This window comes from Chenopodium album, chromosome 2, assembly GCF_948465745.1.
Source record: "Chenopodium album chromosome 2, dcCheAlbu1.1, whole genome shotgun sequence".
Classification (NCBI taxonomy): domain Eukaryota; kingdom Viridiplantae; phylum Streptophyta; class Magnoliopsida; order Caryophyllales; family Amaranthaceae; genus Chenopodium; species Chenopodium album.
This window is the reverse complement of record NC_137835.1, coordinates 11044685-11065815: the sequence shown is the minus strand read 5'-3', so window position 1 is coordinate 11065815 and position 21131 is coordinate 11044685. Positions and strand designations below refer to the sequence as shown.

The following is a 21131-nucleotide window of genomic DNA, read 5'->3' as shown; positions in this document are numbered from 1 at the left end:
TCTAAAACCAACAACAGCTCCATCAACCACATCAAACCACCACCACAACTTGCAACCAAATCAGCCACCACGCGCAGCTCCTCTCCAAACACCAGCTCACAATCGCAACCCCTGCAGTCGTGCCGCACCTCTGCCCCAACCTCACACAGCAGCAACCGTGCAATTCCAAATCGCCAAAGTCGCAACAAACAACCCCGAAATCAGAGCAAATCGCAAATCGCAAATCCTCAAGGTTCGAGCAAACGGTGTAGACATTTGATCGAACCTCGTCTAGAAATCAATTTAAGTTTGCCACTAACTTTCTTTCAAATTCGACCAAACATACCCATGGTTCGAGGCATTTCACGGTTGAGGCTTGTACGGAATTAATGAAATGCTTCATAGGGGTGGGGGTCGGGGCAGCGAGAACGGGGAAAGGGAAGGGGGGTTCGTTAGCTGCGTAGGGGTGGGGGGAAAGGGAGGGGGTGGGTTCGCGCCAGCCGAAGCTCTGGGCATCGGCTGCCGACAGGGGGGAGGGAAGAGGTGGCAGTTGAGGGGATGGGTGGCTGGGTTACTTTTTTTTTGAAAGATTTTATTTATTTATTTTTTTTTTAATAAACTTGAACCTTAGCGCATTCCGTGGTAGTGAAATTTTAACGCAAGTACTAAATGCAGTACAAAATAACCTAAATGCAGAAATTAATTAATGATATGAAAATAATAAAATGACTGAAATATCCTTTTCCAAAATGAAAAAACTGATTTGCCATTTCATCAGGATTTTTGTTTTTACATTTTTTATTTTGCTATTCATTATACTCACCAATTTTTTTCATTTCATTCACAATTTCAGTCACCATTTATTTTTTATTTTTTTTTGCAATTCATTTCATTCCACCATTTCCCTTAAAATTCTTCAATCTGAGCCCTAGAGACGAAGAAGTCGTTCACCGCTCATAAACCATCCGGTCTTAGGTTTTTTTCGTTTAATTTTTTTGTTGAATTGTTATAATTTTTCATTATAAGTACCCCAACTTTATTTTTCGGGGGTACTAGAGACCCCCGAAAATCTTAGCCGGGGGGTACTGAAGACCCCCGAAAAGCTTAGCCGAGGGGTATTGGAGACCCCTGGAAATCATAGCCGGGGTGGTATTGGAGACCCCCGGAAATCCTAGCCGGGGGGTTCTTGAGACCCCCGGAAATTGTATAAGGGGGAATGGGGGATGCTAGAGACCTTAAAAAATCTTAGCCCTATAAGATGGAAATTTTTTGTTGTTTGATTGTTCATCTATTACATCACATAATTTTCATACCTCAAAAAAAATGTCGTAGTGCACTTCATTATTGTTTAGGAATTTGTATAGTATTGAATACTCCGTATTAAATAGGATACAAGATTGAATACGTTAGAATATGATTGTAAATTAAATAGTTGGGATGATTATATAGTTAGGAGTGTACATGATTTAATTTTAATCATTTAAAAAAAGTGTAAAGGATTAAGTTAAGAGGAAGCCCCAGTTAATCTCTGGGATAAACAAAATTTGTTTATCACATGACATTTTGGTAAATAAATCAACAACTTTATCCAGTCATCATTACTGTAGGACCCACTTTTATGTAAAAAGTTGTTGATTTATTTACAAAATTGCCATGTGATAAACAAATTCTGTGAATCTCAGAAATTAACTTGGTAAAATTATCCTGCATTTAGTACTCCCCAATTTTAATTATGTGATTTTGGATGGTAGTAATATAAAATATTTTTTTAAATGGATAGTAAATGTGATGCATGTTGCTTTGATTGTGGTAGTAAATGTCAATTTTTCCCTTTAACAACCCAAAAAAAATTACTCAAAAAAAAAAAAAAAAAAAAAAATCAAATCTCATGCGTACAAAGTTACAAACACCCATCAAAAAATTTAAAAAATCTGTGTAATTGATCTTGCAACTGCCAAATTTCAGCTTTGCGGCTTCTGGATATCTATTAATCACCGCCATGGATGCAACCTCGAGCTCCACTGTGGTTTCGCAGATGAGATTATCATCTCCCTCCCTTCGTAATTTCAAACCTAGATTCCTTAAGTGAGTTTTCGGACTTGCCATTTTTATTTCATTTTCTTACGAAATGATTCCATTTTGTCATTCTTGCATGCTTGGATCAATTTTAACATACTCATATTTTGATCTTTGAATTTGATTTGAAATTGTTCATGGGTATGATCATACCCTTTGATTGGAAAATTATGATGTTTATTCCAGCTTGTTTGATTGATTTGTTGTTTTTGGTTGCATTTTTTTTTTTTTTTTTTTCTGGGATTTGATTCAAATTAATAATGCCCATTTGAATCTCTCAATTATTGAATTGGGGATAACTTACATGTTCAATTTACAATTAATGACAAATTTTCGTTGGAGTTGCACCGTAAATTGTACTCTTGTTTTCTCCATAATTCATTTCTGTAATTATTTCTTTCCTGCCTTTGCAATGTCCATACTATAATCCTCTGGCCGCTTGGAATTAGTTGTCACGTCGATAGTGTAATTTAAAGTAAAAATGCGGCAATGGAACCTTTGAAGTTTGAACTAGAGATGTAGCAATGAAGTCTTTATACTAGAAATGTAGCAACCAAGTCTAAAAACATGAAATATAGGAATGAAACCCGGATGGATGTAGGACATGCTAGTATTGTCAAATCGGGTTGATTGGCTTCGAGTGAATGTCGCTCCTGCTTCTTACACCTTGATGTTGCATCATGGCAGGTCAAGTCCACAAATCAGAAATTACATCCCTCCTTGTAGATATACATGTAAGAATTCTTCATATGGCTCTTCTGACTCAGTTGACAGTAAAAGCAGCAACATCAGTGGATTGTCTTATTTTCAACCAGAGAAGAGAAGTAATGTAGTTGTGGGAAAAACATTTTGTTCTGCTGCTTTATACACAAGCGCATACGATGAAAACATGGCAAAAGATCCCTCTTATGTTGCAGAGGAAAAGATTGGGGTGCTTCTACTGAATCTTGGAGGACCTGATACTCTTAACGATGTTCAGCCGTTCTTGTTTAATCTATTTGCTGACCCAGTATGCTCCCTGGACAAGTTTGTTTGCTTTTGTTAAGGTAGTTAAAGCTATAATGTATACGAAGTATCTAAATTGTGTCTCTTAACCATTGGACAGGACATCATTCGCCTTCCATCATTGTTTCGTTTTCTGCAAAGACCCCTTGCTAGGTTAATTTCTATGCTTAGAGCCTCTAAAAGCAAGGAAGGATACGCTTCGATAGGAGGGGGTTCACCTTTGAGAAAGATAACTGATGAGCAGGTGAGACAATTTTTCTTCGTGGACTTTCCAAATTTCTTCTTTAGCATATCTTGTGATTTGGTGAACAAGGCATTCATTAGTTAATATGCTTCATGGTTTATAGCCATTACAATCTAACTTGTAAATGTCCTACCAATAACTAGGGGGTAGGGGGTTCCTAGTCACATTTACATCTACATAGGGACTTCTACCCCTCTTTGCCATTCTATCCACAAATCGAATTTCTTCTCTTCTTACGTAGGCAAGCTTGACGTCATTGGGACTCCAGCCACTCCACTACAACTCCCTGCACAAGGTGAAAAATATTGTAAAAACAATCAGCCCCCAAACTTTCCTCCTTCAGCTTTCTTGTTGCCTCTAGGCTCAGAGAGGACCACCACATTTTGGATTTATTTATTTATCATTATTATTTTAAAATTTTTTTTTTTATTGGTTTTGCAATGTGTAGTGCTTCAACAATGCTTAGGAATTCTGCATGAAGTAGGCTATTTGCATAGATCAATTTGTTAAAACCATTGATCCAAATCATTGTTGTCCCAGAATGTGCCTGATATTCGACGGGAGATTAATGTTAACAAAGGAAGCATCCACATTTACATAAGTCCGGTGAGGTAAGGTGAGGTTGAGTACACACCCACCATAGGCATGGCAGCGGTGTGTGTGAAATGGCAATGTTTGAGATGCTTTGCATTCCCAGAGAGATGGCTTTTCTTGCAGTTTCATGTGGTGGGTCATGGGTTTTTTTGATAGAAAATGAACCTATTCCTTATAATTCAAAGCAAAAGAAAGGGAATAGAAAACACCATTACAGCCCGTGAACATCATTCTTATCTCTGATGTTCACTTCCAACCATTATTTGTTATCTCCCATGAAATTCCACCCCACGGCATTGTGCCAAACTTCACTAATCATGCAAAGCATGGATAGAGTTTTCCTCTGTACTATGACAGAGAACACATATGGAACCTGACAATCTCTCTTCGTGCAAGGGGCTGTGTATGAGGTAACCTATCCCACCAAGTGATCCACATGGAAAAGGAGTATTTTGGAGGGGCTTTGGACTTTCAAACCCATTGAACATGACGTTGATTTATTTCAGGCAGTTTGGTGATGGCAGAGTAGGCTAGGGCTCCATCATATCATTAATAAATTATTTGTGTTTGGATTGTGTAATTCCATTATTGCATAGTCTTATTTGTATTGAACTCTTTTTTGAAGGCAAATGCACTTAAGTTGGCACTAGAAGCAAAGAATAAGAATGTATCTGTCTATGTTGGTATGAGGTACTGGTACCCATTTACAGAAGAGGCGGTTCAACAGGTTCGTTTTCATTATTGTTCTCTTTAGTTATTGCTGTGCCAAAATCACTTGTTTGAAAAAACATGTCTTTGTTTTGGAACTCCCTTTTGTGATATTCTCTTAGCCGTCTCTAGAAACTGAACTGTATGTTGATTCATCAATTATCACCATATATGTATGCGTACCCGTAAACTGTGTAATATACTTATTCTACATTTATAACCCACTACTGTGCTGCTCAGATTTGGGAAACAAACCAAGTTCTACCTATATAGTGTAACAATTAGAATCATGAGGTACAATGTTCTGATGTGCCATCCTGTGTTGTATAAAGTGATGTTAATTATGTAAACTTGTGTTTGTCTGCCGTTGTTATGAGGAAGGTTTGTTCATTACCTTTCTGCTAAGAGGGTGTCATGGACCCAAGTCAACCGTGGGTGGTGTACTCGAGGTGCAAGAGAGGACAGCAACAACCAGCAGCCTAGGGAAGGCATTTCCTTGCTAAGGGCCAAAAACAATTAAGAAGAAGGAGGGAAAGAAAAGCAACCATCTTTTGTTATGTTCATTTATGGTTTTTCTTAATTAGTAAAGTAGTCACAAGCATTTCCCTAAGGTCAGCTTTGATCAATAGTTTAAATATGCTAATTCAACCTTGTAGTAGTTTCATCCAGAAAATTGTAAGACAATCCTTAGAGAGTGGCTACCTCAAGTGGCTTAGAGACTTGTAGCCTCAAGCTACTAATTATCCTCTGTAATCTTGATTAATCATCTAAGAAATCTGCCCTTCTTCCATTAATTGAATTAATTAGTACAATTACATTACAACAAAATCCAGTCTATAACAAAATCCATTAATCATGGCGGGGGGACCTTCATTGACCCAGCGCGCCGACGCGGTGGATGAGAAGTTGGAGGGAGTCGAGTCAAGGCTGAAATCAATTGAGGAGAAGCTGACGGACCACGGCAACTCCGTTGGTCGTGCAGTAGCGGAAGTCGTAACCAGGGCCATGGCCGACACTCAGAAGGCAATTACCGACAACTTCACCGCCCTCTTCGAAGCCGAGCAAAAGAGACAGGGGGAAAACAGAGTGAGAATTGAAGGACGGTTTGACCGTCTTTGTTCCGACCAGGAATTGCAAGTAGCAATGGCAGCCAAGGAACGGGAGAAGTTTCAAGAAGAGGTGCGCGCAACCCTGGCCACGGCGGCGCAAACCAGACAACCACCACCTCCGCCGCTAATACACTTAAATGGTGAAAAAATCCAGAACCACGGGGAGAATGAAGTGAGGACTCCTCGCCATGGGGGGTTTGGAATGCCGGAATGGAGGACACACGACCCAAGAAGGTGGCGGGACGAGGATGGTGGCGACGCCGTGAAGTGGAAAAACAAGAAATTAGATTTGTCGGTGTTTGAGGGAAAAGACCCCGATAACTGGGTCATGAGAGCCAAGATGTATTTTGATTTTTACCGGCTGACGGAGGAGGACAAAGTGATGGCGGCCGTGGTGGCAATGGACGACGCGGCACTTCAATGGTTTCACTGGGAGAACAAAAGAAGGTCGTTCGGAGGGTGGATTGACTTGAAGGACTGCCTGCTACGAGAATTCCGGCCCTCTAACGCCGACAGCCTCCACGAACAGTGGCTTGCTGTTACTGAGGTGTCCACCGTGGAAGAGTATCGACGTAAGTTTATCGAACTCGCTTTTCCTTTAGAAGATATACCTGAAAGTTTAATGCTTGGCCAATTTGTGAACGGGCTGAATGAGAAAATTAAAGCGGAGTTGAGGTTGTTGAATCCAGTGACATTGGAGAGAGCCATGGATTTGGCTGGGCGGGCGGATTGAGGAAAGGAACAGGGTGAATGGAGAGGGCAAGGGTAACTCAGGGTCTTGGAAGGGTGGACCAAGTCACATGGGCCTGGCCAAACTCAGAACGTGGGCCGGAGTGGAGGGGGATTGATCCAATCCTACGGCCTACCCTCTTCCACACCAAGAAGTCGGGCCTGGCCACGGGCTCCCGAGTCACAGGGCTCCGTTAACGTGGGCCAGCCAGCTCATCCCAACAAGTATCGAAAATTAGCAGTGGGCCGAGAAGACTTACGGAGAGTGAACTCCAAGAGAAGAGAGCCAAAGGGCTTTGCTTTCGTTGTGATGAGAGGTGGGGCATTGGACACCGTTGTAAGAGGAAAGAGATGAGTGTCTTGATTGGCGGAGTAGGGGGCGAAGAGGAAGAAATGAATGCGAATTACTCGGACGGTGCCGAGGAGTGGGAGGAACCCGAGCCCAATGTGGGGGTCTCCCTTTGTTCGGTTGTTGGAATTTCCAACCCGAAGACAATGAAACTCAAAGGGGTGGTCAAGGGTAGACAAGTCGTTGTAATGATCGACCCGGGGGCGACTCATAACTTTATTGCCACCAAGTTGGTGGAGGAGCTTCAAATTCCTCTCACGGAGGGGGGAGAATTCGGAGTTTCCCTTGGGAACGGGGATACCGTTCGAGGAAAAGGGGTGTGCCAAGGAGTTCGAGTCAAATTGAGTGGAGGGGTGACCGTGGTAGAAGATTTCTTGCCGCTTGGCCTTGGTGGTTCCGACATCATCTTAGGGGTGCAATGGTTGGAGAAACTAGGCACGGTCACGACAAATTGGAAGACGCACGAGATGAGCTTCACGGTGGCCGGAACACCGGTTAAACTAATCGGGGATCCGTCCTTGGAAGCCACACTCATTTCCCTCAAGGCTATGTTTCGAACCATCACAAAACAAAGAAATGGGCTATGGGTGGAGATAAATCAGATTGAGCAGGCCCAAGAGAAAGGAGAAGTCACTGATGGGCCTTGTGAAGGTGTTGGGCTGCCAGAATACTTGGGGCCTATTTTAAGGAAATTTGACAAGGTTTTTCACTTACCACAGGGGCTACCCCCTTCGAGAGGCAGGGAGCATGCAATTGTTTTGAAAGAGGGTCGGGATCCGGTTAGTGTAAGACCGTATCGATACCCTCAAATTCAAAAAGATGAGATTGAAAGGTTGATACGAGAGATGCTAGAAGCCGGAATAATTAAACCTTCAACGAGCCCGTTTTCAAGTCCGGTCTTGCTAGTGAAGAAAAAAGTTGGGTCGTGGAGATTTTGCGTCGATTATCGGGCTCTCAATCGTGAAACCGTGCCGGACAAGTATCCCATCCCGGTAATTGATGAGCTCCTAGATGAGCTCCATGGCGCGGCCATTTTCTCGAAGTTGGATTTAAAATCCGGGTATCATCAAATTCGAGTGAGAGCCGAGGACACCCACAAAACGACTTTCCGAACTCATGAGGGACATTACGAGTTTCTCGTTACGCCTTTCGGGTTGACTAACGCCCCGGCCACCTTCCAATCCCTCATGAACGACATCTTTAGACCATTCCTAAGGAAATTTGTGTTAGTCTTCTTCGACGATATTCTTGTATATAGCAAAGATGAGGGTGAGCATCAAGATCATTTGCAACAAGTTCTTCACAAGTTAGCAGAGCATGAATTATATGCCAACTATAAAAAGTGTGAGTTTGGAAGTCAAAGGGTAGCCTACTTAGGACATACGGCTATTTCACCAAATGCCACTTAGCAATTTAAAAATTCACCAAATGCCATCGGACTTTTCAGAATTCACCAAATGCCACCCAGTTTTTAAAAAATTCACCCAGTGCCATTAATGACCAACGGTCGTTAACTCCGTTAGTAATTAGGGGTTAATCATGACACGTGTCATGATATAATTGGACCATTTATCTTAATTCATAAAAATTTAAAAAAAAAAAAAAAAAAAAAGTTAAAAAAAGATACAAAAAATTTTAAAAAAAAACAAAAAATAATAAAAAAAAAAACCCCAAAATTTTCCCAGCCACCCCCACCACCGCCAAACCCTAGCCCCTCCCCTCATCTCGCCGGAAAACGGCCAGTCACCAGCGGAACCACCTTCACCACCATTCCCTATCCCTCTCCCCCTCCCTTCACACAACTCACCTCTCCCCGCCCAGAAACCGACTTGCCGGAGTCGGGATCACCCGCTGTCGTCGACCCCCACCCATTGTTACTCTGACCTCCCCTACCTGACGCGCCACCCATCCAATCTAACCTTAACCCGCGAAAACCACAACCAACCTCCACCTTCGAGAGCAACGGTTCTGATTCAACCCCTTCCCGACCACCGTAGCCTCGAAACCACCCCCTCCCTTGTTTTCCGGCTCCTATAAACCCCATTCCCTCACCTTAAACCACCAAAAATCGACTTAACCCAGAAAACCCGAAACCTAGAAAATGGGATTTTTGGGTTGAACCCGAAACCCAAATGGGTTCTGTAGTGGTGGCGGTGAAGTGGCGGTGCATCGGGGTTGAGGATTTGGACCAATTGGTGCGCGTGGGAGCAGCGAAGGGAGCTGGGTGGCGCTAATCGTGGCTGATGTGGTGGTGCGTGTGGGTGTAGCAAAGGGGGCAGTGTGGTGCTTGGAGGTGGAGTTGCTGTGGTGGCAGTGAGGGAGCAGGGTTTTTGGGGTCGGGACGAGCAGCGTGGGTGGTTTTGGGGGTCGGCGGTGGGTCAAGTGGGGAGCTACATGGTCGGTCGGCCGATTGTTGGTGGTTCCGGTGGTGACTGGCCGTTTTCCGGCAAGATGAGGGGAGGGGTTAGGGTTTGGCGGTGGTCGGGGTGGCTGGGAAAATTTTGGGGTTTTTTTTAAAATTTTTTGTTTTTTTTTTTAATTTTTTGTTTTTTTTTTAAACTTTTTTTGTTTTTTTTTTTTAATTTTTATGAATTAAGATAAATGGTCCAATTATGTCATGACACGTGTCATGATTAACCCCTAATTACTAACGGAGTTAACGACCGTTGGTCATTAATGGCACTGGGTGAATTTTTTAAAACTGGGTGGCATTTGGTGAATTCTGAAAAGTCCGATGGCATTTGGTGAATTTTTAAATTGCTCAGTCGCATTTGGTGAAATTTCCATAGGACATATTATATCACGGCAAGGGGTGGCAATGGACAATGAAAAAATCAAGGCCATCCTTGATTGGGCCAGCCCACGAAATCTCAAGGAGTTGAGAGGGTTCTTGGGCTTGACGGGCTACTACCGCAAGTTCATAGCTCACTATGCTCAAGTGGCCGGGCCACTAACCGCACAACTCAAGAAGGAGGCGTATGGGTGGACCGAGGAGGCTACCGAGGCTTTCGAAAAACTCAAGAAGGCAATGACCACCGCGCCGGTACTCGCCATGCCCGATTTTAAGAAAGAGTTTGTCCTTGAAACCGATGCTTCCGGTTATGGACTTGGGGCGGTTTTGATGCAAGGTGGTCGTCCGATTGCGTATTATAGCAAGCTTTTAGGGGTGAGGGCTCAAGCTAAATCCATTTATGAGAAGGAGCTTATGGCAATTTGCCTAGCTATTGTTAAATGGAGGCATTATCTATTGGGTCGACACTTTGTAGTGCGAACGGATCAACAAAGTCTACGCTTCATAACGCAACAACATGAGGTGGGAAACGAATATCAACGTTGGATGAGGAAGTTAGTGGGGTTCGATTTTGAAGTTCAATATAAACCCGGAGCCTCTAACCGGGTGGCCGACGCTCTATCAAGGAAACCATGTGAGTTGAAGACGTTGTTGAGTACTCAAAGCATCAACTGGGACAAGATGAATCAAGAGATAGAGAAGGATGAGTGGATTGCTGAAATTAAGAAGGGGTTACGGCCTAATGAAGTTGGGCCCAATGGTTTCACTTTGATTAATGGGCAAGTCCAGTACAAGGGGAGAATTGTCCTCCCAAAGTCAGCCAGCATTATTCCTCAACTGTTACATGAGTATCATGATTCTCCGATGGGTGGTCACTATGGGGAGGTGAAAACCTACCTCCGAGCGGCGGCCGAGTGGTACTGGCCTGGGATGCGCAAGGCGGTGGGTGAGTACGTTGGATCGTGCGATGTTTGTCAAAGGAACAAGGTGTCACAGAAAAGTCCGGCGGGTCTCCTCCAACCACTTCCGGTACTGACGGCCGTTTGGGACGATGTGTCCATGGACTTTATCGAAGGCTTGCCGCCGTCAAAAGGGGTGGATGCGATTTTAGTGGTGGTGGACCGGTTCTCTAAGTACGCACATTTCTTGGGGTTGAAACACCCCTTCACCGCCCTTAAAGTGGCGGAGCTCTTCGTGAATGAGGTAGTCAGGCTGCACGGTTTCCATTCATCAATTGTTTCCGATAGAGATCGGGTGTTCTTGAGTATATTTTGGAACGAATTGTTCCGACTGCAGGGCACGCAATTACAGAGAAGCACTTCGTACCACCCTCAATCGGACGGTCAGACCGAAATTGTGAACAAGAGCCTTGAAGTGTACCTGAGATGTTACGCTTCCAGCCAAACAAAGAGGTGGGCTCAGTGGTTGTCGTGGGCGGAGTATGCATACAATACTTCCCCCCCATACGGCCACTAAAACCACACCCTTTAAGGTGGTCTATGGCCGCGACCCACCCAAATTGCTGAAGGTGGGAGTGGGGCAAACGGCGGTGGGACCCCTGGAGGAGCAACTTAGAGAACGGGATTGTATGTTAGATGAGCTGCGACTTAATTTGCTAAAAGGGCAGCATATCATGAAGAAGCACGCGGATAAGCACCGCCGCGAAGAGGTGTTCGAGGTGGGAGATGAGGTATTTTTAAAGATCCGTCCTTATCGGCAGCGTTCCTTGGCCAAGTGACCGTTCGAGAAGTTGGCCGCTCGTTTCTACGGCCCCTTTAAGATTCTTCAGCGGATAGGCAAGGTGGCATACAAACTCGATCTACCCAGTTCCTGCAAGCTACACCCCACTTTCCATGTGTCTCAATTGAAAAAGGCTACGGGGGCCAGCACAGGCAATCAGACCATTCCGGAGCAACTTACCGCCGATCTCGAATTGATTGTCGAGCCTGAGAAATTACTCGATGTCCGCAAGCGTAGGGGAGGTAGCACGATGGTCTTAGAGGTCCTCATTCAGTGGTCAGGGTTACCGGAGTTCGAAGCGACTTGGGAGGACTATCAAACAATTGTGGATCGTTTTCCGTCTTTCCACCTTGAGGACAAGGTGAAGCTTTGGGGGGGAAGTATTGTCATGGACCCAAGTCAACCGTGGGTGGTGTACTCGAGGCGCAAGAGAGGACAGCAACAACCAGCAGCCTAGGGAAGGCATTTCCTTGCTAAGGGCCAAAAACAATTAAGAAGAAGGAGGGAAAGAAAAGCAACCATCTTTTGTTATGTTCATTTATGGTTTTTCTTAATTAGTAAAGTAGTCACAAGCATTTCCCTAAGGTCAGCTTTGATCAATAGTTTAAATATGCTAATTCAACCTTGTAGTAGTTTCATCCAGAAAATTGTAAGACAATCCTTAGAGAGTGGCTACCTCAAGTGGCTTAGAGACTTGTAGCCTCAAGCTACTAATTATCCTCTGTAATCTTGATTAATCATCTAAGAAATCTGCCCTTCTTCCATTAATTGAATTAATTAGTACAATTACATTACAACAAAATCCAGTCTATAACAGAGGGAGGCTCTGTTTCTTTATATTCCTTCTAGGGCTTCTACTGTCTGCAGTTTCATTTCTATGAATATTATATGTTGGAGTTCGTGCTTGTGTTCATATGATCTCCGATCCAACTATCTTTTTCTGTATCCTGCTGTCCTATGAAAGATATGTTGGAGCTATATAGTTGAATTTTTCTTCTTATATTTTTCAGATTAAGAGGGACAAGGTTACAAGACTTGTTGTCCTTCCTCTGTATCCTCAGTTTTCTATATCTACAACAGGTTCCAGCCTCCGAGCTCTTCAAAACATTTTCAGGTATGTTATCTTTAGGACCTAATTGGGAAACTTCGTATATGTATCCACACTCTAAATTGGCTTACCAATTTTAAAACATTGTCAGGGAAGATGCATATCTGTCTCGCTTGCCTGTAGCTATCATTCGATCCTGGTACCAGCGAGAAGGTTATATCAAGTCCATGGCTGACTTGATTGAGAAAGAGCTTCAATCCTTTTCCATGCCAGATGAGGTAGGTTAGGCTCTGTGATAGACTATATAATATGATTTGTATATTCATATAAATAAGCAGAAATTTAAGGCTCAAAGCTTACATGGTTTAGCTTACAAATCTCTAAATAGTGACTTGAGGTCACAACTCTCAAAAGGATGCATTCCAATTTCTGCCTATCTTCTCCTTTCTCCATTCTCTCTATTTATACTAAGGCTAAAAACAACTAACCTAATAATACTAGACTTCCCAAATTGCCTATCTAGGTTAGTCTATTACAAGCTCTTTCATTTAAATGTACACCCTAGCTTTCTCATTGCACCTGGTGATTTGTTTTTGAAATTTTTGGCATTCTAACTGATAAATGGAGCTAATTGTCATTGCTGTCACCAATATATAGGTTATGATATTCTTCAGCGCTCACGGTGTGCCAGTTAGCTATGTCGAGGATGCTGGAGATCCATACAAAGATCAGATGGAGGATTGCATCTTCTTAATTATGAGAGAATTAAAAGCTAGAGGAATCAACAATGGTCATACACTTGCTTACCAGGTTTGCTATGAGCCTGCATGGTTTTCCATCTCAGCTAGTTCTTTCGTTGCTGCTTTTGTTTCCCATTTATATTCTTGTGTCTCCACCACCCAATAAATATACCATGGAGTTGTTTGTAGTGCTTTTTACGTGTTCACTTCGCTAATAATATTTCTCATATCCTCCCTGTTCAGAGTCGAGTTGGTCCTGTGCAATGGCTGAAACCTTACACTGATAAAGTTCTTGTTGAGCTTGGCCAAAGAGGAGTAAAGAGTCTGCTGGCTGTTCCTGTGAGGTAAGTCACAAATATTTAACAAGCTTTCTTTTGTGTATGCTCAACCTACTATTATAATGCTATCATTCTTTCATTACTGGATGCTGTTTCTCATTGATGAGTAGCAGTTCTCTGTTTTTGTACAAAATTGTTTATAAGGGAACTTGTAAGAAGTTGAAAGTACTCTGTAGTAGATTCTGTTTGGACTCCGCAATATTTTGGAGAAAGAAAAAAACCAGTAAGTAATACCTTATTCTATGATGATATTGAAATATACATGTAAATTCACTGATGTTGGTGTTTAAAAACTAATTTTGCTTTATTTATATCATCTGATTAACAATGTCTATTTGGATTGCTGACTGTCATGTTTTTGTAGTTTTGTGAGTGAGCACATTGAGACGCTTGAAGAGATTGATATGGAATACAAGGAACTGGCGCTTGAATCTGGCATTGAGAATTGGGGTCGTGTTCCTGCTCTCAACTGCACTTCTTCTTTCATCAACGATCTAGCTGATGCTGTCACTGAAGCGTTACCTTCAGCAACTGCAATCTCAACCAGCACATCTGAAGAAGTAAATGATCCGGCCAAGATTTTCATAAAATTGTTTTTTGGCTCTCTATTGGCCTTTCTCCTGCTTTTGTCCCCAAAGATATTCTTGGCATTTAGGAACAACCTTTTGTAGAAATTGATAGAAGACTTACCAGGTTTTTGAAGCCACACGGACACAGTATACACTAAACTGAATGCAGATGAGAATCATATACATGGACTTGAGAGGATACTTGTTTCCTTTTGATTTCTTGCTCAACTTCCAAATGATGACAAATGTATATAGTCTATTTTGTCTCCGGATGGTTATTGTTTAAAAATATACATCTGTAACAAGTATGCGTGCATAGAAATTGGAACGGAGATTTCTGTAAAAAAATTTATTGTTGAATAGTTTTCTACAATTCAATTGCTGCTATCCTGCTTGCAAGTCTCCCCACCATGCTAATAAGATGGAATTAGTCGTGCATTAATAGTATCATGAGATTTGGTATGAAACTCATGGCATACACATAACTCCACCATAATTGATTCTAGTTTTCTTTGGTTGGAGAAACTAAAACCAAGTTGATACAAACTAGATTAGTTGATTATGGTCTTGTGAGTGATACCAAACCACCAATGACATGAGATCAAAACTCGGCTACAAATTTGCTCTGTGTCACTTTATTTTTTTACTTCCGAGTAAATTCATCTCCTCATCGTAAAACTCCCAACTACATAACTGCTTGTCAACAGTGGTGATTTTGGTACAATAAGATTGTGGTAAAAAATGAAGGGAAGGAACAAGAATTTTGAACTTTCTACTGTGGGGGTATACTGGGGGATTATTCAACAGAGTCAACACACACTTCCCCTTCCTGGTACAATGGAGTATTAGATCCTGCTTATTTCTTTCAGTTGGCCTTTTTTTGAGTTTTGCATTAACCCACATACTCCGGTTTGGCGGTTTTATCACCTTGAAAATATTTATACATGAGAAAAACATAACTAGTTAACTACATGAGCCTTGTCGGATTTGTCTCCATATGTATTTTTCACAACACGCTTTTCACCAGACCTGAAGAAGATAGTTATTCATTCACTAATAAGCCATTTAATGTCAAATACATTGCATTTACCAGCAATCAGCAGCCAAATATCAGAAGTATAAAGTTTGCCTTTTATGTGTTATCTAAAAGGGAGGGAGGAAGAGAGACATGTTTCAAAGGGAATTGAGCTTCAGCCCTTTGATTCGATTACAAAAATCCTCATCATGTCTGGTTTTTCTCAAAAATCTTCAGCTCTACGCACTTGGGGGTAAAAGAGAATGGAAAGAAGGCAACTTGTCTAAAAGCAAGTCACATAATGTGGACGTTCAACTTAAACTTGGTAGCCAGTGAAGGTAAATCCCCGTCCTACGATTTCACCAGCACAATACCATGCAAAGCATTCCAGTCCAAACAAAGCTGCGACTCCAAGTTCTTCAACTTTCACGTCCTTCCGGTTCTGCCATGCCTGCTTTACTTGATCAACTTCTTTCCGGAGAGCCTCACGACGACCAGGTAAGCTGCATCAACATTAAGAGCCAGATACGTCAGTTTTCTGACATTTGAATGAGAGTATACACAGTACATGGCTTTTGTTGGTGAAGATCATCGATAGTCGAACAGTTTAAAGGTGATTGAAAACGCAAGTTGACACATATAATCCTATGTAACAATTCCATAAAATTAAGAAATACAAAATACCTTTTCATGGGGCAAGTCATAAACATACATAGCCCTTCTTAGACATGCACTACAAATCTACAACCATGTCTCAAGAGAAAATGACAGGATCAAAATGCCTTGGAACAAGCGACTTGTGCAAGGTCAAACATTGACCACTATTTGTGACACATAATATGCAACAAATACATAATAACACCTTAAGAATCCAAGCCAATAATTTCAGTATTTCTAAATGCAATCAGCAAATTAGACTTGTTTTTTTAAATTAATAAATACTAAAAGTATTAAAACCACAGACCCAATTGTAGAGGACAAGATAAAAAGCACCCAAAATATGACCACAACATAGCCGAGGCCCACACATTTATGATTTCACTTTTCCAGTCCAATTCAGTGGCTTGATAGTACTCAGAGCAAAATAATATAACTATTAAGAACAAATACTCTTTTGTAACCAGATCATTACTAACAGCAACTCTATTTACAGTTTTACACAGCAACAAAGCCTTTGTCCCAAAATGATTTGCGGACGGCTAACATGAATTTCAAATATAAATTCAAGGTCTATTTACACATATTGCAAACATACATTCAAGGTAATGTAAGCCTGCTTAAATGAAGAGATCAATGAATATCATGGAAGTACTTATCCCACCCAAACTCACAAGATAAAATTAATCTGCTTATATAAAACAGAATATAGCTTATGTATCCTATCCTATCCATGATGACAGATAAAAAAATAAAACATTAAAAAAAAAAAAAAAAAAAAAAAAAAACCATTATGGTTCTTCCGTGAAGACAACAAACAGCAGCAAAATTAAGGCACTATGAGTTTCTGTAACATCCATTTCTGTTTGTATACACACCTGGCAAGACGAGTGTAAAACAATTGCTTGGCCAACCGATTGCATGTCTCAACAGTGGGAGGTTCTTGAATGTGCTCCTTGTTTTGCTCTAGCATCTGCTTATAGTAGACTTCCCCATGTTTGGAGACAAATTGGGTAGCCTGACAAGCCTTGGACTGCAACTGACGAAGCTTTGATGCAATTGATGCCATTGAAATCAAAACTAAAGACATACACATTGATAGAAACATCTTAGCATCATAAAACATAGTAGATGACATGAACAATGTAGATATGGACAGTGTGAGAGGGGGGGGGGGGGGGGGGGGGGGGGAAGGGAGACAAGATGTGAGTAGAACACTGATAGGATTGAAAAAAATGAATCAATTTCATAACCAAGCAACATAATAGACTTTTCAAATATTTAGCGCAAGCCTTAAAGCACAGGTGCAATTAATAACATCTGCATAATGAAATTATTTAGTATAAGAAATATTTTCATGAGAGGATCTGGGAATTCCATTTTCATAAGAATCATATCCATATATGATATGATTGCCAACCTTGGAGTTCTCTTCAATCCTTAGATACCCAACCTTGGATAATCAAATATGATAGAATGGCCCAACTCAGATTAGCCCAAAAACCCACAAAACATCTTTTTCTCACCAATACTCTATGTCCCCATTGCAATCACAAATTCATAAGCACCACACAAGCATCCAAATGGAGAGGGTAACTAGCAGAACCAATACAAAGTGATCAAAAAATAGATAATACCAACAAAAGGCCCTTCCTATCTGTCTGATATAAACTGATTAAAAAGTATATACTCCAACAAATCTATAAACAACATGTTCAACATATGAAACGGAACAGTTGAACAACAATAATCTTCCGAATCCTTTCATTTGCTACCCCCGCCTCCCCTAAATCATTTTCTTCCACAGCAATTGAGGGGTAAGCCTTGCTAATTAACACAATTCCCATACTTGGGCTCAATAATGACGATAAACCCGATACATTGTATAGGCCATCCTTTTACTTTTTCTTTCATTTGCTGCTATTTTCAGCTCTAGACCATCCAAGATGATGCTAACCCCAAACCCACAAATGTAATCAGACAAAACCCTACATATGTATCGATACTTTGTCAAAGACCATAAACAAGCTTATATCATATCAATTTTCAAATGCAAACCCTAAAATCAGAAAATGTAAGCACAAAATCCCAAAATTTAACGAAATTCCCAAATGAAATTACCAATGCAAATCCCTCGAGCTAATCAATCCATCATCTAACAAAGCTAAGCAAATTTCCCAATTCAAGAGTCACATTTCTGAATCTACAACAACAAATCAAAAACCCCTCAATCATGAACACAAACAAATCCCTCAAACATCGGCCAAATCAGCCCACATTAATAAATCAATTCAACCAAATAAAACACAAAATCAACCCCACCAATCATCAATCAAGAATAAAGTCATATCAAATATCAAAGCACATAAGACAAATTCATCAAAGCAATCGACGAGCTAAAACTTGAAATTGATACGAAAATAAAAAACCCACAAATTTAAAAACCCAAAAAAATTAGAAAGAAAACTAACCCTCTGAGAAGATCGCGCGAGTGAGATCGACCAGGAGGAGAGAGAAAGTGAAGAAATGTGAGAGAAGATGAGGAAGGTGTGCTTGTTCTGCTTTAGAGTGGGTCTTATTTCTGATTTTTCAATTTTCTTTATTTATTATTAATGGTTTAACCCTAATACTTTAAAAATAACCCACCCAAAATTTCAAAATGGATCTTATTATTTGGAGTGGGTTGGTAGTTTTGGATCGGGTTAATGGGGAGTTTGTGGACATGTGGTGTTAATTATTCAAGTTGCCAACAAGTCTCATATGGGCAATTTCCCGTTTTTGTGTATTGATGCATAGATGTCATTGCGTGTTATTTCCTCGGTTGTGGTGACATTTTACGTGTGTTGCTTTGTTGGTCGCTCATATGGAGAAGGCTTACCTACAATAAGCCAAGGCGATTTAGGCGCCATATAGATGATTTGTGCTTATCACTTAACTGCAAAATCTTATTATTATTTAAAATACATTGACGAATATATGAATAAATAACCTATATTGTTCCCTTTTTATGTTCCTCTAAGAATACCTAAGGTTTGAGAGTAATTTGTCTCTTAAGTTTGCTTCATACCATAATGAGAAGGTATTGTGTCAGTCCGGACTGATAAAATGCGGCTTTTTGTTATCCTCAATTGGTTGGATGATATCATATATTGGCTAGATTATATCCTCTATTGGCTAGATGATATCCTTTACTAACTGGATTATATCCTTTATTAGCTATATGATATCCCTTATTAGCTGGATGATATTTCTACTACCTGGATGATATCCTCTATTGGCTGGATGATATAATCTACTAACTGGATGATATCATTTTATTAGCTGGATGATATTTCTACTACCTGGACGATATCCTCTATTGACCGGATGATATTCTCTAGTAACTGGATGATGTCCTTTATTAGCTATTTCGTATATGATATCCTTTATTGGCTGGATGATATTTCTATTACCTAAATGATATCCTCTATTTGATGGATGATATCATCCAGCACGGGATGATATCATATAGCCAATAGAGGATATCATCTAGCCAGTAGAGGATATGTATAAATTATAGGAGGATAAAAATTATTTGATGGAGGATATGTATAACTTGTTTGAGAATATGTATAATTTGTTTGATGATGACGATGTGCGTTAATTTTTGATGATGAAGATCCGCACCCAATACACACCCAATACTTTGTGTTCCACAGAAATTGATGATGACGATCTGCACCCAATACTTTGTGTACCATAATTAGGTATGAAAGACTTCAAATTTATAGTCACATACAATCATATATAGTACTTTCAGTCTCACTGAGTTTCTCTCTATCAAAACTTATAAAGAAAGTAACTTATAATGAAGTAACCGGGGGAAGGTAAGGAATTGAGAATAAAGTGTATCATAAAACAATAAATAATAGATTGTTTTAGGCTTTGTTCTATTTTAAAAAATAAAAATAAATAAAATCATGTTTATTTTGAGTTTATTAAGGTTTATTGTGATTTAACTAAATTTTTATGGTACTTACTCTTTATTTTATCAGAGGAACATTATGCTAAAAGAATTACTTTGCACAATTTTGAATTTGCAAACAACACTTTAATATATGTAGTAGTTACAATTGCACAAGAATTATATATATATATATATATATATATATATATATATATATATATATATATATATATATATATATATATATATATATATATATATATATATATATATATATATATATATTCTTTTTTTTATCACTTTTATATACAATTTTACTAAAAATGTTGGACACAAATTTTTGTGGAGACCATTGCTAAATTCCCAAGGTTTTTTTTTTATTTTTTTTTATTATTTTTTATTTTTTAATCTCCAACTATATAGCCTAAAGTAAAATCACAATTAAAAATAAGGATATTAGATAAGTAATATAAATTGGATATCAATGTAAGACCTAAGGGTTTTTGGAGCATTTTTATCTAAAGTATCTCCTAAATTAATATTTGTACATAGATAATTCATAGTATTTAAAATCCTTAAGAAATAGAATTGATGTGCGTTAAAAAAAAAAAAAACATACTCTCTTTGCCTAAGCATTTGCTTAACAAATTAGATATGGTAGTCATGCAAGAGACATGAGCTACCTAGGAATGAGTGAGTTGAGGAGAAGGACAAAAGAGCTAGTGGTTTTGATGAGTTGAAATGAGAAAGGAGAGGGGTGGAGGACATGCTAGGTTTAATTTGGGGAAGAGAATGAAATAAGGGAGGCAGGTGGTGTGGTAGGGGTAGTTACATAGAGAATGCTAATATGCAATCAGGAGCAAAGCCAGACTTGACTAAACAGAGGGTCGGTCTAATAAGCACGATTGAGGAGGAGGGCGGTCTAATATGCATTCATGCTACTTTAATATAAGTGCGAATAGGGCGAAACACCATGCAGGCTATGGCCCTGTTAGGCCTCAACTAAGCTTCGCCATGAATGCAAAGGGGTGATGTAGTTTGATAAATGTCATCTTTCTTTAATATGAATCATTCATAAACGATGTAGTGTGTTAACTCACCAACAAGTGCTAGGGTGATGTAGTTTGATAAATGTCATCTTTCTTTAATATGAATCATTCATAAACGATGTAGTGTGTTAACTCACCAACAAGTGCTAGGGTGATGTAGTTTGATAAATGTCATCTTTCTTTAATATGAATCATTCATAAACGATGTAGTGTGTTAACTCACCAACAAGTGTTTGGATCAACTAATAAAGGGTCTTTTATTTTAACCAAAATCTTGGATTCAAATCAAACCCTAGAAAAGCAGTATAACCCGACTCTAATCCGGATTAAGCTCATCAAACATGACATTGTGTAGCTTTGTCACATTACTCATTACACTCATTAGACCATTTAGACACTACTTTCTCTCAAACAGTCAAACCCCAGAAATAAAGAAGAATAAACC

General features: G+C 40.0%; 2 protein-coding genes across 2 annotated transcripts; one reads left to right on the top strand and one right to left on the bottom strand.

The window, feature by feature from the left end:
- The first annotated feature begins 1900 nt into the window (after positions 1-1900).
- LOC145582988 (ferrochelatase-1, chloroplastic-like) lies at positions 1901-14406 on the top strand. Its single transcript, XM_081640075.1, has 9 exons — positions 1901-2064; positions 2743-3064; positions 3161-3304; positions 4524-4625; positions 12335-12438; positions 12524-12650; positions 13030-13182; positions 13356-13456; positions 13815-14406. The coding sequence occupies exons 1-9, from the start codon at positions 1979-1981 to the stop codon at positions 14119-14121; spliced, it is 1446 nt and encodes a 481-aa protein (XP_081496201.1). The 5' UTR covers positions 1901-1978; the 3' UTR covers positions 14122-14406.
- A 643-nt stretch (positions 14407-15049) lies between these two features.
- LOC145582979 (uncharacterized) lies at positions 15050-18314 on the bottom strand. Its single transcript, XM_081640061.1, has 3 exons — positions 18163-18314; positions 16570-16771; positions 15050-15537 (listed from the first exon to the last, which is right to left on the bottom strand). The coding sequence occupies exons 2-3, from the start codon at positions 16758-16760 to the stop codon at positions 15351-15353; spliced, it is 378 nt and encodes a 125-aa protein (XP_081496187.1). The 5' UTR covers positions 16761-16771; positions 18163-18314; the 3' UTR covers positions 15050-15350.
- Positions 18315-21131: the final 2817 nt, after the last annotated feature.